Here is a 16625-nt window from a genome sequence, read left to right as displayed (position 1 = left end):
CTGTAATAGAAAATAGAAAATAACTTCACTCACCTGCAGCGACGTGAAACACAGCAGACAAAAGATAGAAGCACTTCATCATTACTGATTCTTCTGCACACACACCAGTCCCTCAAAGTGACAACACACACACTGTCACACTTCCTGAGGGTCTCTCTGTTATATAGTGTGATTATCAGGAAACCACAACAACCGCTGTCTCATTTTTTATTTTTGAAGATCTTTCATCACTCTTTCCATGACTCAATTTACTTTTTATATGCAGCATTAATATTTATTCTAAAAAAATAAAATAAAATTGAGATATTTTATCTCATGTGGTGGTTTTATCTTACTTCATAGTATCAGCATTGTTATCTTTCTTAGGCATCGTTTTCTTAATGCTTGCTTGTAGCCTTTTCTTTAAATGAAATTTTACCTAAATAAACAAATGAATGCATTATAAATTAATCTAAGTGTTTTGAATGTGTAAAGTTTCTCCTCGCATTAATGTTTCTATACTTTATGATATCAAGTGAAGATTGTTAGATGACCCCTAGGAAACCTGATGGACCGAGTCCGACACACCAGTAGACGGAAGTGAGCTATGGCTAAGCGGCTAAATAGCGACATCTCGTGCTATAAAGCTGCTACTACAGCTGGTCTACAGATAATTAGGTTCATTGGGCTCATTAGGTTTGTTCACAAGATTAAAAATAATAATAATAATAAAAATAAATAATTAAAAAAACCAAACAAACACCAGAAAATTAGAAAGGGTACAAAACAAACAAATTCTACTAAGGAGGGAAAACACAGAACTTACATATGAGAACCAATCAGGGAAAGACAAGACAGGTGTGTACAGAAAATCAGAGGAACCAAGGAAGAAATTCTTGGATTCTTGGAAACTTTATTTGTTTTTCACATTTCAGCTCAGAATCAAAAATCACACCAGGGTTCCTCACCTAACATTCCTAACATTGGTGGCTAAAGGGCCCAGATGTAGAGAAAGCTGTCTGGCTAACTTTGATGGACCAAAAAACACCATTTCAGATTTTGACCCATTAAGCTGCAAAAAACGGGATGCCATCCACACCATTATTTCATCCAAATAATCAAGCAGAGATGCAAGTTTGTGTCACGAATCAAGGATGGGTTCGGAAGCAATCGCAGATAAGAACGTTTATTAAACAAATACACAACAAAACAAAGACACTAAGACAACTAGACAAAACACTATGGCATGAAACAAAATGCAGTGACATGGAACACGGAAGTCTAAGACAACGAAAGACAGAGAAACGGTTCACACAGTGTATATATACACTCAAGAATGCTCATTAACAGACACGTGAATCAGGTGCAGGTGGTCATGTGACATTTAGTGCAGTGCAGTGTCTGATGGGAACTCGAGTCCAGAGTTTCCGGATACATGACAGTTTGGAGTAATCATTACATTTCAGAGGCAGATACAACTGGGTATGGTCTACATAACAATGATATGCTACACTGAGAGTTTAATCCCAAAGGGAGCATATATAGAGAAAACAGCACAGGGCCAAGACAAGAACCTCGAGGAACCCCAGATGAGATAGGCTGAGAGCAGGAAATAGAGCTCACTAATTCCACAGCAAAGGTTCTCCTATATAAATAGGATGAGAACCACTTTAGGGAACGCCCATTAATCAGGGCCTTGACTCCGCTCAGCAGAGCTTTACTGCACAGGTTCTTATCGTTGCTATAAAATAAAGGAAATGATGAAAGAAAAAGTCAAAAACAAAAAAGAACCAAAAACAGTTTAGAGTTAAACCTCAGGGTAATCTCAGTGGATAATCTCACCTTTATACATTTGTACTTAAGAACTGCTGCTGGACTCATACTTAGATCAGACTATCCCAGGACTCTTCTTCATAATATGCTTCAGGACTGTTTGACTTTTTAGAATATAATGAATTATAACAGCACTATCCGATATCAGGGCTGCTATTTAAACATAAACAGAGCTAAATAAAACATTTGTGACATCCCTTATTATTACTAAAGTTACACCAGATATGTTGTGTTAATACCTCAATCAAGTCCATTTTATTTATTTTTTTATTTTTACGTATTCCATTAGCAATTAAACATTAAACAGTTAATAACTCTCCCTCTCTCTTGCTCATTAAAAATGTAAATGCTCGTAACAGATTATTGTGTATTGTGATATTGTTTATTGTTAAAAGCACTAATCAAATAACCAAAGGTGTCCAGCAGGCCACTGTGAGCAAATCAGAAGATAAAAACAAGGTCTTTTGTTCAACGGGTGATTAGCAAACAATTCCAGATGTGACCCCCAAAGATGTCCTCCTAAAGATGCCTGAACAATTCTGAGTCTTGAATTTACGGCTTACGTGCACAGCATGATAGTGCCCCCTGGATACAAAGTCTTGTACTGGAGACAGCACTGCAGCACCAGATCGTCATTATCCTCCACGTTCAGCCTGCCTGAAACAATGTTAACAAACAGTGCCATCACCTGGTGAGCTGCTGCATGCATTCATACAAAGAACAAATTAAAAAACCCACAAAACACACAAAATCAGCAGCTCACAGGCAGCGTGAGACACTTGCTGCATGGACTGGCTCCAGAGACGCGGCTCCTGGTTCTTCAGCGAGGTGTAGATGTAGTCCACAGCTGGCCTTTGACAGTTTCCTGCTTTTTAACGAGTCCAGCTCCTGTAGAACCACCCAGGGAACCAGCAGCGTCGGGAACCCCAGAGCTGCAGCACAGAAAGAGTTACTTAACCAGTTAAACCCGATCTCCTTGCTGTCAAAAATCAAATACTGTTTAAATCTGAATGATCAAGTTTACATATTTGTTTCTCTTTATATCAATAGTAGTAGTGTTGTAGTACTAGAGCGATGGAAAAACTGTCCAAAATGCAAAATAAAAATACACTAAAACAGTTTTCTGAAAAAAAAAAGAAACCCACCCTGCACCAAGTTTTCTAATTAATAAATATATAACTAGATTTTTTGGGGTTTCCATTCCGAGATACGCGCTTCATTTGACTTCCTGTGCCCCGTCTTCAATAACTCCTTTCTCTCTCGGCTGCCAACGTCGGCCTGTTCAAATCTTCCCGTGGTCACTGAGTAATCCAAGATGGCAGCGTGGCAGTAGCAGGATGCTGGACGTTTAGACTCTTTACTCTGGCTCTTCCTCCACTCAGGCCGCTCTTTGGTTGGGGCTTCAGGAATTTGGTTGCTGGAGCTCGTAGTTGAGGTAGATGTATAACATGGTGAGGAAGAGTGCTTCACTGAGCTGTGCAACGCCCTGTACTCGTGGCCACGAGAGTGTTTGTTTACTTCCGATTTTTCCTTCATGCATCCGTAATCAGCTGCAGTCCTCTAGGCAAGTTCATGGGTACCGATAGATGTACGCCAGATGCAGAGAGAAGGGTCTGTGTGTGAGCCAAGAGGATGTGCGCTTGGTGCTGAAGGAACTGGACCCTACAGGAGTTACAGTGAGGAGAGCCAGACGTCTCAGACGGCACAACTACTTTTCTAAGGGACCCAACATTATTTGGCATTTGGACTCATACGATAAGTTAAAACCATATGGCATTTGTATTAATGGTTGCATTGACGGCTTTTCGAGGAAGATTATCTGGCTTAATGCATAAACAACTAGTAGCAATCCAAAGCTAATAGGCAGTTATTATATTGAAGCGGTGGAGCGTTTGGGAGGATGCCCAAGAGTTGTTAGGGGGGATCAGCGTTTCCTTTACATCAATCATGCAGATGAAACTCTTGACAGCTATTTGGATGGTGCAAGTACGGCCAATCAAAGGATGGAGTACTGGTGGGGGTTTCTGCGCAAGGAATATATACTCTATTATATATTTGGGCTCTTGAAGAATTACTTTATGAGCCATCGTTTGGATGGCAACTTCCATGGTGTTTTTTGGAGGGGTGCAATGACAGCCCTTTCTTCTCAAGAGGTAAAACAAATCCTCTTCATCACATTCCTCCAGTGGGCGATGATGAGCCTTTGCAATGGCAGATCGTTCAGTCAGAGAGAGGTAGTTGTGGAAAGATGACATCAGGACATCATCACTGACTGAGTCAATTCCATGCATGCATGCTAAAATGAAAGCACTGGAAAGCCTCAGTGGCAGAACACCAAGGTCAAGTAATCCTTTTACCCAGATCCTTCCTACTGCCTCCCATTCAGCTTTACAGAAGTCTGGTCTCAGTCTAGGAGCACGCTCATCTTCCCCTTCACATTGTTCAAGGAACTGATCCCAGAATGCAGTGTAAACTTCTCTGTACACTCCTGCATCATCTACAGCATTCTCATTTACAAATTCCATCTTCAGAGTAGATTGAATTATGCTGCTATCCATGAACACAGCCAAAAGATCTTCTACACCCATTACCCTGTGTATTAAAGCATGAACATCTTTTGGATTTGCTGAGGTTCCAGATGAAATTGTAGGAGGAAGGTGGTTTCTTGAATGTAATGGCAAATCTTCTGGTGCTGGAGGCATTTTGCTAGCCATCTATAAAAAGGTAAAACAAAAACATTTAGAACTATTATTCCAAGATTTCTTTACAATGTGTGTTCAAATAAAAACAATTTCAAACAATTAGTTCAGTCAAAAATAATTTTCCCACCCTCATATTGTTGTCTAATCTGAACAAGATTTTCTTTTGTCACTGCACAGTGGCACATTTATGTATAATTCAGTCAAATTACAAAGTAATCAGCTTTTTAAAATATACTGTGTATAAAATGATAATTACACTTGTTCTCAATCGCGTTGGCACAAAACAGTCTTAACATCCTCTAAACTGTACGTTCAATAGTCACAACTGTTTGCTGGAACATCAGAACTCTATTGCATGTCTGCAGAATGCAGAAACTTACCCAAAACATTTCATTCAAAATAAAAAGTGTTTTTGTCGTTATGTGAGCCACACGGCTCCACCAAAAAGTCGCTAGATTTGTCGTTAGGCGCTTTTTTTTTTCTTCTTTGCAATAAAGTCACTAAAGGGGTCTGAAAAGTCGCTAAGTTAGCAACACTGGTCTGCACTGACAGCTAAAAGATAAAAGGCAGGCTAAGCTCCGCCTCTCCCCAGAAAAAAGAAAATACAGAGGGAAAGGGAAAGCGGGGTTTTTCATTTCTGCACATTCTATTAGAAAAGCAATAAAATACACAGAGAACCCAAATGATGCCCTGTCTGTTTTTATTCTTGAAAACAATTTGTGACGCCACCCCCCCCCCCCCCCCCCCCCCGCTGGATTGAGCCAAGTTATTGTAGAGCGAGAGACAGAGAGAGAGAGAGAGAGAGAGAGAGAGAGAGAGAGAGAGAGAAAGAGATGATTATATAAAAATAGAACAAACAAATAAATAAATAAATATCGATAAGCCTACTTGTTCACAGGGTTTGTTCGTTTTTTTTATTACTGCAGAAAATATAATGAATAAATAAATAAATAAATAAATAAATAATGATGATACTCTCTCTCTCTCTCTCTCTCTCACACACACACACACACACACACACACACACACACACACACACAATGACTGCATGTCAATGGCTCAATCCTCCTCTTCGCCTCGTGGCCGCCCCAGTTGCACGCCTGCCACTCCACTGTACTGGTCCTGCGACGTCTGCCTGGTTTGTTGGTTAAAAGATCAGCACCAACTCTCGTCAGATGCCGATCCCAGCGGTGCCTCCAAATTTCTCTTACAGGCCTCAAGCATGAGTAACATGTGAACAGATATTGTGTCCTGTTTTGTACAGGAAAATCAGACACAGGAGATGTTACTTGTGATTGCTCAGCAAGCTGTTCTCTGTCTGAGGAGCGGAAGCATCGCGCAGCCCTACTAGCGCTCACACAAATGAACACTCCCCCTTGTGGCATAATCAAGCAATTGCACCCTCAAAAATACTACTCAAATCCATTGCAAAAATACATTCAAATTGTTCCTTTCATACAGGCCAATACACAAAACAACTCAACAATTGTGAAAATACATTTGTAGGCGTCACAGATGCACATTATTTAAGACTTTAAAATGATTTTTTTTTAAATGCAAAATTAAGTTTCTTTTACCTGATACAGGATGTAAAACTTCATCAAACCTGTTTGAGACGTCTGTTTCCAGAATTTTTCCATCCGTTTGTGACAAGTGTAATGTTAAGGCAGAATCAGGTCCGCTACTGGCCAAATGGGTGCCCTAACAGAATTGTATTGTTGTGATCCCCCTCCACCCCCTCCCTCCCTCTCCCTCCCCTTCCCTTTCGTCTCCTCCCTCCCGTTTCGTCTCCTCCCTTACACCCTCCCTCCCCTTTCGTCTGCTCACTCACTCCCTCCCTCCCCTTCCCTCTCCTCCCTCCCCTTTCTTCTCCTCCCTCACTCCCTCCCTCCCCTTTCGTCTCCTCCCTCACTCCCTCCCACCTCTTCCCTTACTCCCTCCCTCACTACCTCCCTCCCCTTTCTTCTCCTCCCTCACTCCCTCCCACCTCTTCCCTCACTCCCTCCCTCCCCTTCCCTCTCCTCCCTCACTCCCTCCCTCCCCTTCCCTCTCCTCCCTCCCTCCCCTTTCATCTCCTCCCTCCCTCCCACCTCTTCCCTCTCCTCCCTCCCTCCCCTTCATTCTCCTCCCTTACTCCCTCTCTCCCCTTTCGGCTCCTCCCTCCCTCCCCTTCCCTCTCCTCCCTCCCTTCCTCCCCTTTCGTCTCCTCACAAACATTGATCTAAATCAGAGGTTCTCAACCTTTTGTAACGAAAGCCCCCCTATCATGTAGCTTGTGGCAACTGCCCCCCCCCCCCCCCCCCCACCACCACCACCAATGGAGGGAACCAGGTATAATGATTATCTATTCTATACAAAATCAATATAAATATAACTTAATCTATAATCTGTTTTGATAGATAGATTTATTTTTTTGCTTTTGTGTTTTTGTACTTATTTAAATTACTTTTCATAACTATAATGTTTTTTAAAATAACTTTTATGACTTTTATAAAACTATATAACAGACAGGTATGGAACATGAAAGATCAAAAATGTTTCTGAACACTATAACTACGTTGAACAAGAGAACTAGGCTGTAATAACGTACTATTTTACATGTAAAAACATGTTGTATTACATTCGTCTTGCATGTATTCAGAATGATTTAACTGAAGCAATAAGTGATGTGATTAGAAATGATATAAAAAAGGAGATTAATGCAGCCCTATTTGTTGCTGTAGAAGTAGACGAGACAACGGATGTGACAAACAAACTCCAGCTCTGTCATTTTGCGTTATGTGGCTAAAAATTAATGGTGAATTTATGCTACTCTGTTGAATTCATATATTTGTAAATCTGACTTTGAAAGAGTCAGTGCCTCCCCAGCCTCCAACCTCACCGCACGTCACGAGACGTGAACACAGGTTTCTCGAGAGAACACAACAGGTAAGCTATCTTTGCGAGACAACGCAAACGTTTCTCGGGGGAACGCGAAAGCTTTGAATTTTTTTCCCCTCCCATCCCATTTTTCCCACCACCACCACCACCACCACCATGCCCCTTTAGCGGCTCCGTAATAGATAGATTCTTTTCCTTTTGTGGTTTTGTACTTTTTAAATGACTTTTCATAACTTTTACTATGTTACATGGGAAACATGTTGCATTACATTCATCGTGCATTCTAAAAACATTCACGTAAGAATGATGTAAATTGGGACGAAGGTCGCGTCTCGTTATCCATGACATTGTTAAATCTCCGGCTCTCAGACTCTCACTGAACAGAGCAGACGCAGAGAGAGGTGAGAGTGCAGCGGGAAAGAAACACCTCGTGCTTGCAGGACAGAACTGGACACATTTGGAAAGTTGCTAAGGCTTGTCCAAAAAGTTGTTAGATTTGTCGTTAGGCGCTTATTTATTTATTTATTTATTTATTTATTTATTTTTAGCAAAAAAAATTAAGTAATGGTGTCTGAAAAGTCGCCAAGTTATCAACACTGCTCTGCACCGACAACTAAAAGATAAAAGGCAGGCTAAGCAAAAATAAAATGCAGAGGGAGAGGGAAAGTGGGGTTTTCCATTTATGTACATTTTATTTGAAAGGCAATAAAATACACAGAGAACCCAAATGATGTCCTGTCTGTGTTTATTTTCTTGAAAACAATTTGCGCCTCCTTCCGATCTCTCCACGCCCCGGGTTGAGAACCACTGTGTTACAGGAATGAAACAGAAATGCTCCAGTATACTCCATCATCATTACATGAAACTGTCTGTGATTATAAGAATGTGACATTTACCTCAGATAAATATGTAAGGAGTAATATTGAAATTTGTCAGGTTTTTGTCCTTAAAACGCTCGTGTGTGTGGAACTAATTTATTACGCATCCCATCTCAAGCCTACATTGCTAATTCCAAAACATCATTTTAGAGCTAGTAACAGAGGATTGATGCACTGATATGAAATTATTGGAAAGGGAGAGAGAGCGAGAGAGTTAGAGAGAGAGAGAGCGAGTGAGAGAGACATGATTATATAAAAATAGTACAAATAAATAAATATCGATAAGCCTACTTGTCCACAGGGTTTGTTAGTTTTTTTAATTATTAATGCAGAAAATATAACGAATAAATAAATTTTGATACTTGGTCACCGGCTTTTCTGTCTCACTGCAATCACACATTCATTCTCTCTCTCTCTCTCTCTCTCTCTCTCTCTCTCTCTCTCTCCAATAACTGCATGTCAATGGCTCAATCCTCCTCTTCGTCTCGTGGTCGTATTACCACCTCCGGTGCACATTATTTTTACAATAATTCAATGGTTCGTCATCAATTATTACTTATTTGTGGAGAATCGATATTTTCTGTCATTTTGTTTGTTGTTAAATGTGTGTGCTGCGGTGGACAGTAGGCTAACTTTTCCGTTACTTCAGTGAACTTGGCGAAGTGATATGGAACTGTAATGCGGTCAAGATCTGACTGGAACTACTTTAGCTGTGCATTTACTGAAAAATAATTGCACGCCTCAGAACGTCTGTCAGCCAATCAGAATCGAGGATTCTACAGCACTATGGTATAAGTATGTATTTTCACTACACATATAGACTCACATATGCAAGTACAACATCAATCAAGCACTGAAAAAAGTGATCCACATTTCAAATGATTTCTTCATTCCTGCATGAACAAAATATATATTACACCAACACAATTTCACTCTTTCAGTTTACATTCTTTTGCAAATAATTGTGTTGATGTAATTATTTTATTCTGTGAATATGCTGTACACCTTTGAATCATGTAAATGAAGCACATCACTTTTCAGTAAATGCATTATTAATAAAAGCATGTAACTAATTGTGAAAAAAAGTGAACAAATTGTAAGGAGTGTTAGGGGGAAAGAATAGAAATACACGTTCAGTTCAGGCAGATTCAACAATCCTTTTTTATTCTTACTCAAAGTTTTAAAAAAGTCACAAACAAGAACTTCTATAGCAGTCTATTTATGCAAAAGTCTCCTAGAGCATTAATTTTTTAATCTCATATACGTAAGAATGGTACACATAAGATATAAAATAACACGTACATTCAAATATAATTTGCAAGATTATCCATCAGCATTTTTTAATGATTAATAGACAAAGTGAATGCAGAACAATACCCTTAGCTAATATAAATGAAGGTGAAGAGAACACAATTATCTGGAACCACACACACACACACACACACACACACACACACACACACACACACACACACACACACACTCTCTCACACACACTCTCTCACACACACGTATATGTCTGAATCTGATTTTTTAAATAGCAAAATTTCAGATACTTACAATAAATCCAACAGAGTGAGTCTTGCGCTAGGCCATGGTGTGTATTTAATATATGTTTTCAGCATTATTCTATAATATCTGAGAACGTGTCTATATTTATTTTGGATTAGATTGTTATAATGCTGCTATATTCAGTTTTCTCTCCAGTGTTGATCTGAACTCGTGCTGCTCCGGCTGTGTTCGTGTGTTATTTAGTACAGAAAGTGACAACGTCAGGTTCAGGCTGTGGAAAGACAGAACATGAAAATTACACATATAACACACAAAAAGTGACAATACTGTGGCTGTTGGTGTTGACTCTAAGAAGCAAGTAAAATCCTGTAAAGACGACAAAAATCTCCAAATCTGACTTCTTTCTTTACACCATGTGTTGTTCTGATAGAAGCAGCAGAAGATATTTTCCTATAACTCACTGTTCAATGAGAGCATGTGTGTTACATGTGTGTAATCTGTAATAACTGTTATTTTACGTGTACTAACCCGATCCTCCGGCTTTCCCTCACAGTCCTGATGTCCTTCAGTCATCACGTCCTCTCCACATCTTCCTCCTAAAGAGAAAAGACCTCAGAAATCACACCTCTAGTGGTTTGTAAGTGGTTTCTCTAGTAAGGTGAGGAGACATGCTGTGCTGTTTGAACTCACACACAATAATACTGAGTAAAACAAAACATTTAGTTCTTTCAGCATGAACTGAATGATGTGGTTAAGTTCATGTAAACCCATGTTCATGTAAATGTGTGAGTCTGATCACAAATTCTTCATTTAATCTCCAAATCTGATTTCATATTCTGAATCACAAAGCCAAAATAGTGAGTTAAATAACCAAGGATTTAATCTAGACGTGAAATTCCATCAAGTAACCTTTAAAAAACTATGCTGTGTGTGTGTGTGTGTTTGTTTGTTTGTTTGTTTGTTTTACTCTGAGGTTGTTCTGATGGACGTGTTGTGTCTGTTTTCCTCGAGTGTGTTGAAGTTTCTCTTCTTCCTACTGAAAAGACAAAACTTATTAAAACTAATGACTGTTTTTATCACTGTTAGTAATATGGCACATGACACTGGAGTAAAGCATGCTCACAGTCATTAATGAAAACATGTACCTTTAACAGATAATCTGACATCTCTGCTATCAGCCTGTACAGAACATCTGTAGACTCCCTGGTCCTCTTCAGTCAGGTCTGATATGAGTAGAGAGAGGTTTCCTGGAGCGTTGTTACTGACCAGTTTGACTCTGTTTCTGTGACGTCCAGTCTGTTCAGGGTAAATTTCCTGAATGTAACTGATTCCAATTGCTGGTATTGAAAACTCCCATTTTACAGACTTTGGTTTGTCCTGTAGGTCAGTGCAGACGCAGGGCAGAACTACAGACTCTCCTGTGAACATAGTCACGTCCTCTACCCCTGTCTTCTTCACCAGCTCACAGCCTGTAAACATAACATTTACAGTCAATAATAGAAGTACTGCATTATTAATATTCCCTGCTTGTAAATCACAACATTTTCTGCTGCAAACAGAAGAGATTTTTAAAGGATGAGCCAATCACCTGTTTAAATTCTCTATATGAATCCAATATCAGGACTCTGATATGCAACACTGAACCTATACTGGCTTATTTTAATTTTAATAACTGCTAAATCTTTAATAATCTTTAATATTGGTTTTAATAATTTTATTTCAGCTAATGATGCACTTTCAACTGGAAATAATAATAACAATTAATTTACTTCAGCTTGCATAAAAACAAAAAATAGTTATTATCATTCTAGCATGTACCTTATCTTATAAATAAAGTTAAGACATTATTTAAGGGACATCTTCATAGGGCTACATGACACCTACATAACGTGATATAACGTGTAGTGTAGTGAAACATTTCTGTACACCAGTGCTTCCCAAACTTTGGCCTGGGCTAAATCAATCAAATTAAATCAAAATAATTCAAATATTTCTGATAATATCAGTTTAAAATATCAAAACTAATATTATTTTCATTATAGTGAGGTGAGAAACGTTGCTTGTTTGTAATTGTATTAAGTTACTTATTACGATTTCAGTCACTCAGACAATTACCCGCCTATTCCAAAAAAAATGGATGGCTGCTCGATAAAAGAGGAGTGGAGTACGACAGTGCATCTTCAACCTCATCAAGTCGACCTGATTGCATTATGATTAAAGAAAGACTCGTAAGTACAGCGAGGAGTACTTGTCCTTCAGATGTACAAGTGTTGGACCTGCTCACAGACCCACGCCTGTCTGTGTGCTATGCTCAGAGACCCTCGTTAATGAGGCACTGAAACCATGCAAGTTACACCGTCACCTCCAAACAAAACATGGATCATTTGCCAACAAGCCTCGAGAATTGACAATAAACTGAAACAATAGCAGCAACATAAACAAGTAATTGAGTCATCCTGTGTGACCGGTGCAGAAATGAAAAGATAGTGACAGCATTGTATGAGGTTTCATACCTCTGATAGCTTCATCTTAAAATCTTCACACCATAGTTCAGTGATGGGGAAGCTACTAGTGATCACACTCTAGAAACGGCCCTGGTCAACAACATCATCTTATTTATTTAATTTAACAGCTCAGAGTAAAACGTCTGGGTTGTCCTCTAGTAATTCCAACATGGCGTTTATCATTTCCCCGCCCCATATATCACGTAACAAACTGTGGTTGGTCGCATTACGTGTCCATCAGACGGTCTCTTCCTGTCCATGTGAACTACACTGAGGCTCTTAATTCATGTGAAGTAAGCAGGTACTGCAGATATGCAGTGAAGGGCATCGTAATAACTGGACAAAATACGTAGTGATTGGTCGCACTACATCATTACTCATTTTAACTTGTTACTGAAAAGCTACACTATTTGTAAAGTACTGGAGCTACTGTCACACTACTGAAAAATGGAGTTAAGTTAGTAGTGTCACTACTTTTAGTTAGCAACTCCCCAACACTGCCATAGGTGAAGACTTGAGTTTAGCAGCCGCTAAGCAGATGGTCAGCATTATGCTGGGGAAGAATGCAGTTAAGAAACAAAACTTGATTTCATTATTAAACAACATGATTAAGTGCTGAATCAATGATATGGCTGAGAATGTGTTCCAGCAGCTAATTAGCAGAGTTTAGGCTCGTCGTTTTTACAGAATTCAAATCGAGTCCACAGAAAATTTCAAATTCATTAGGTATGAGTGTGATGGAGAAACTGAGGAAACTTTCTTTTTTGCAAACCTCTACATTCAAATGTAACTGCTGAAGCTGCGTTTGACATTTTGAACAATTTCATGGTTTCCAATGACATCAGCAGAACAAAGTGTGTTGGACTCAGCACTGATGGTTCTCGCTCTATGATGGAGCAACACAGTGGACTGGTAAAGCAGGTCAGAGACTCGGCCCCACTGCTCACTCACATACATTGCTGCATTCACAGAGAGGCATCTGTGATTTTGATTGGCTTTGTATATTAGTCTACTAGGAATACGTTTTCAGCCACTTGAATGGACTCAGTTTGCCCCTACAGGGGAAACAAGTCACAATGTCTCACGTGCAAAACACAATAGAGGGAACCACAAAGAAAACTGATCTTTAGGGGAAAAGAATGGCCCGAGCCAACTACGAGAAAACTGGAGAGGCCACTTCCTGTTAGTGCAGCAGTTGCTATGGCAGCGCACCTGCAGGCTTTGAAGTCACAGATACAGGACTACTTCCCTGGCATGAGACAACAGCAGAGCTGGATACAGAATAACTTTGCCAACCACGTTAAGGATGTAAATGCGGGTCTCACCTCCAAGGAACAGGACGGTCTTGTTGATCTATCCTGTGATAGCTTTTAGAAACTGATTTTTTTCCAGAAAGACTTTTGACCCAGTTCTGGTCCCATGTGTCTTCCAAATATCCCGAGCTCTGTAACAAGGCAATCATGTTTCTGATGCCGCTTGCCAAAGGTAAGTATAGTTCAGGTTTGTATCTGGTCCCCCACCAGAGATATTCAACCCAAAAGTGAACAGAATTTTAATGGCACTTTCTCACCCCTTACTTTCTCAACTCAAAAATGAAATGTTCTGCATGCACACTATACTTATCTAGGTACGACATAAAAATTAAAACTGAGACTCGAGCCCTTCCCATTATTATAAATTGACCCTAAATGTGGAACTGTGAGCAATCTTCAGCACTACACGTGGACTTCATTTCTAACTCTAAGGAACAAGAATGTGCAAAATGTTTATGTATTTGAACTTTTAATGTGCGCTAGAGGTCAGTTTTTGTTCCAAGAAGCTAGGACCATCCTGAACCGAGATATTGAGATTTCCGTAAACAGCTGTATAACAAAACACTGCTGGTTTTGCAACGCCAATACATAGAGTAATCACTCAAAAATAATTATGAAAATTAAAAACAGTTGAGCAACCAACTTTGTAATTATTGGACCACTTGAGATGGAATGACCCATTAGGTCCTGTCAGTAAACCTACTGCATCAGACTACTGGACTGTTCTTTACTAAGTTCTTAATTGATGAAGTTTACATCGTCCTTCAATTTAAATGTAGATGTTGTAATGTCATTTAAACATTGTTTTTCAACACAGTTATGAATTTTAATGAAACAGATTTGTGAACTGTATGCCCCTGTAGCTTCTCTTACAGATTTTGATGTTGTATATAATTGTATGCAGTGTTTTGGATTTAGACACAATATATTTATATTAATAAATGATGTCATTTTGTGCAAAGAGACAATTTAATTTATTATTTATATTTTTCTATATTTTATGAATCTATATTTATTATACACCCAGGAAGCTCTGCTGTGGACATTAAATGGTGTTATGATGCTTTCCAGGTTGACTTACTTAGAGCGAGTTTGGTTTTAATGTTTCATGTCATATTAACATTATTTTATGGTAGTTCACTTAATTCATAATGTTAATGAAACAAAGAGATAATCTACTTATACATAAAATTAGTCTATATTTATAAACACTGCAGTGTTTCCAAAATAAATCATAGATTAGACCCAAATTCAATCTGATAGCATTCCAAAGTTCAGGTCAGTCTGATACCCATATTCGGTATTTATTGCTATTTATAACTTTATTTTGACAAAATGACTTCTAGAGTAAAATCCTAAACCCTGGTAAATGGAGTAAACTTTTTTTTGTTACATATTTAACTATAATTCATTTGAACACTGATCAAGTCTGTTTTCACTGAATATCAACTTTTATTGTGTATTTAAATATTTTACCTTTAACATTAAGCCTGATGTCTCTGTGTTCCTTCTCAGTGCTGCACCTGTAGACTCCCTGATCCTCTTCTCTCAGGTCAGATATGAGCAGAGACAGATTAGAAGGAGAAATGTGATTAAACAGCTGAAGTCTGCCACGGTAGTGTTTATCATTTAACATTTCTGTCGCACGTCCTGTTCTGAAGGTCTCCCAGGTGAATATCTGAGGTTTGGTGTTCAGGTCAGAGCAGGAGCAGGGGAACAGCACTGAACCACCTGTGTGTCGTGTGATTTCTCTCAGATTATTATCACCAGAGTGAGAACAGCCTACAGAAACAAACATACAGAAACTCACAATCTACTGAATACAATATGAAGTACAACATTTCACAATTAACTTTTAAGAAAAATACTTCAGTACATTTAATTCCAAAATCTCGAAATGAGTCCGTTTTACTACTGACTACTTAGTTTTAATAAGAATGAATGATTATTACTGAATCCCTAATCTCTTGTTTCTCAGCCCAGTTCCTAACTACTGAGTGTGTTACACTATCTTGTGATTATTGTCACGATTCCCCCTTGAAGCAGCGTGCTCTAAGCGCGAATGCGCGAGCACCTGCTTTTCCGTTGTTGACCGTAGTGACATCTGCACACGTGTGTTTTGTTTATGTTTCTGTCATGTCTCCTCCCTCTTCTGTCATTGGCTGGGATTTCACGTGGGTCTGAATTGCTCTCAGCTGCTAGCGGTTTAGACGCTGATCATGTCCGCATATATACCGCGCGCCTCCCAGCACATAACGCGGAAGATTAATACTTTAGAGTTAGTTTAGTTCGTAGTGTAGTCATAGTCACGGTCCTTGTTTAGAGTTAGTTTAGTTCGTAGTGTAGTCATAGTCACGGTCCTTGTTTAGAGTTAGTTTAGTTTGTATCATAGTCACGGTCCATGTTTAGTTAGTTCGCGCTGGATTATCCGCTTCCAGTCCCTCGTCTTAGTTCGTTTCTTGTTTTGTTTATCGACCTAGATTCCTGCCTTGCCCCGTGTATGCCTGTTTGCCAATCGCCTGACCTCTTGCATGTTTGTGGATCACGTTTTGGATCACGTTTTGGAATTGTCTGCCTGTCTCTCTTTCTAATAAACAACTGTTCATCGTGCACTTGCATCCGTCCTATCTCTGCTCCGTCATGATTCGTGACAATTATGTGTGTTTTTACTTTTAAATCCCAGAGAGCTACTTGTAGTTAAGCAGCTGTGGTTAGACACCATGTTACAACTACATCTGAAAATAAAGACCACTTGCAGAGAGTAACACTACACAATGTAGAGATTCCTTTAAACTGATCAGTTTCTATTTTTCACAATTATATTGTTACACATTTTTAAAATACTATTCTTTTAATACTATGTTCACTTTAACACTTTTTTTGAAAATGTGAACACAGTATTGATAAATGCATTTAACTAATTATTTAAAAATAATTGTAAATAAGGTGTAATGTAGGAAGTGAAGATGATCACTGACGGAGAGACAGCAGAAAAAAAGGGATGTAAAATAATCTCACTGTAGA

At 39.0% G+C, this 16625-nt stretch overlaps 2 protein-coding genes across 11 annotated transcripts in view; both read right to left on the bottom strand.

The window, feature by feature from the left end:
* Nucleotides 1-1149: 1149 nt before the first annotated feature.
* LOC108261631 (transcriptional protein SWT1) overlaps nucleotides 1150-16625 on the bottom strand; it is a 132682-nt gene continuing 117206 nt past the window's right edge. For 9 of the 10 annotated variants that reach the window (XM_053686746.1, XM_053686707.1, XM_053686705.1 and 6 more), the window contains 2 exons: nucleotides 2576-2744; nucleotides 1150-2465 (listed from right to left, as the gene is read on the bottom strand). In XM_053686746.1, coding sequence (XP_053542721.1) covers nucleotides 2372-2465; nucleotides 2576-2744 — 263 coding nt within the window. In that variant the 3' untranslated portion in view covers nucleotides 1150-2371. Of the gene's footprint in view, nucleotides 2470-2575; nucleotides 2745-16625 lie in introns of all 10 variants that reach the window. The other variant, XM_053686727.1, reaches the window with a different exon arrangement.
* On the bottom strand, nucleotides 9083-15377 carry LOC128635190 (junctional adhesion molecule-like). Its single transcript, XM_053686826.1, has 5 exons — nucleotides 15078-15377; nucleotides 10930-11253; nucleotides 10752-10820; nucleotides 10313-10380; nucleotides 9083-10055 (listed from the first exon to the last, which is right to left on the bottom strand). The coding sequence occupies exons 1-5, from the start codon at nucleotides 15235-15237 to the stop codon at nucleotides 10020-10022; spliced, it is 657 nt and encodes a 218-aa protein (XP_053542801.1). The 5' UTR covers nucleotides 15238-15377; the 3' UTR covers nucleotides 9083-10019.

This window comes from Ictalurus punctatus, chromosome 2 (assembly GCF_001660625.3).
Source record: "Ictalurus punctatus breed USDA103 chromosome 2, Coco_2.0, whole genome shotgun sequence".
NCBI lineage: Eukaryota > Metazoa > Chordata > Actinopteri > Siluriformes > Ictaluridae > Ictalurus > Ictalurus punctatus.
Note: the sequence above shows the minus strand (reverse complement) of the source record. Positions and strands in the feature narration are given on the sequence as shown.

What these genes read in the sequence shown, in the direction of transcription:
- LOC128635190 (XM_053686826.1), bottom strand. Translation starts at nt 15,237, where the DNA reads ATGTTAAATGATAAACACTACCGTGGCAGACTTCAGCTGTTTAATCAC. An exon ending in CATCAGGCTTAATGTTAAAG is followed by an intron (nt 11,254 to 15,077) that starts GTAAAATATTTA and finishes TTATGTTTACAG; the next exon opens with GCTGTGAGCTGGTGAAGAAG. An exon ending in TGTCAGATTATCTGTTAAAG is followed by an intron (nt 10,821 to 10,929) that starts GTACATGTTTTC and finishes TTGTCTTTTCAG; the next exon opens with TAGGAAGAAGAGAAACTTCA.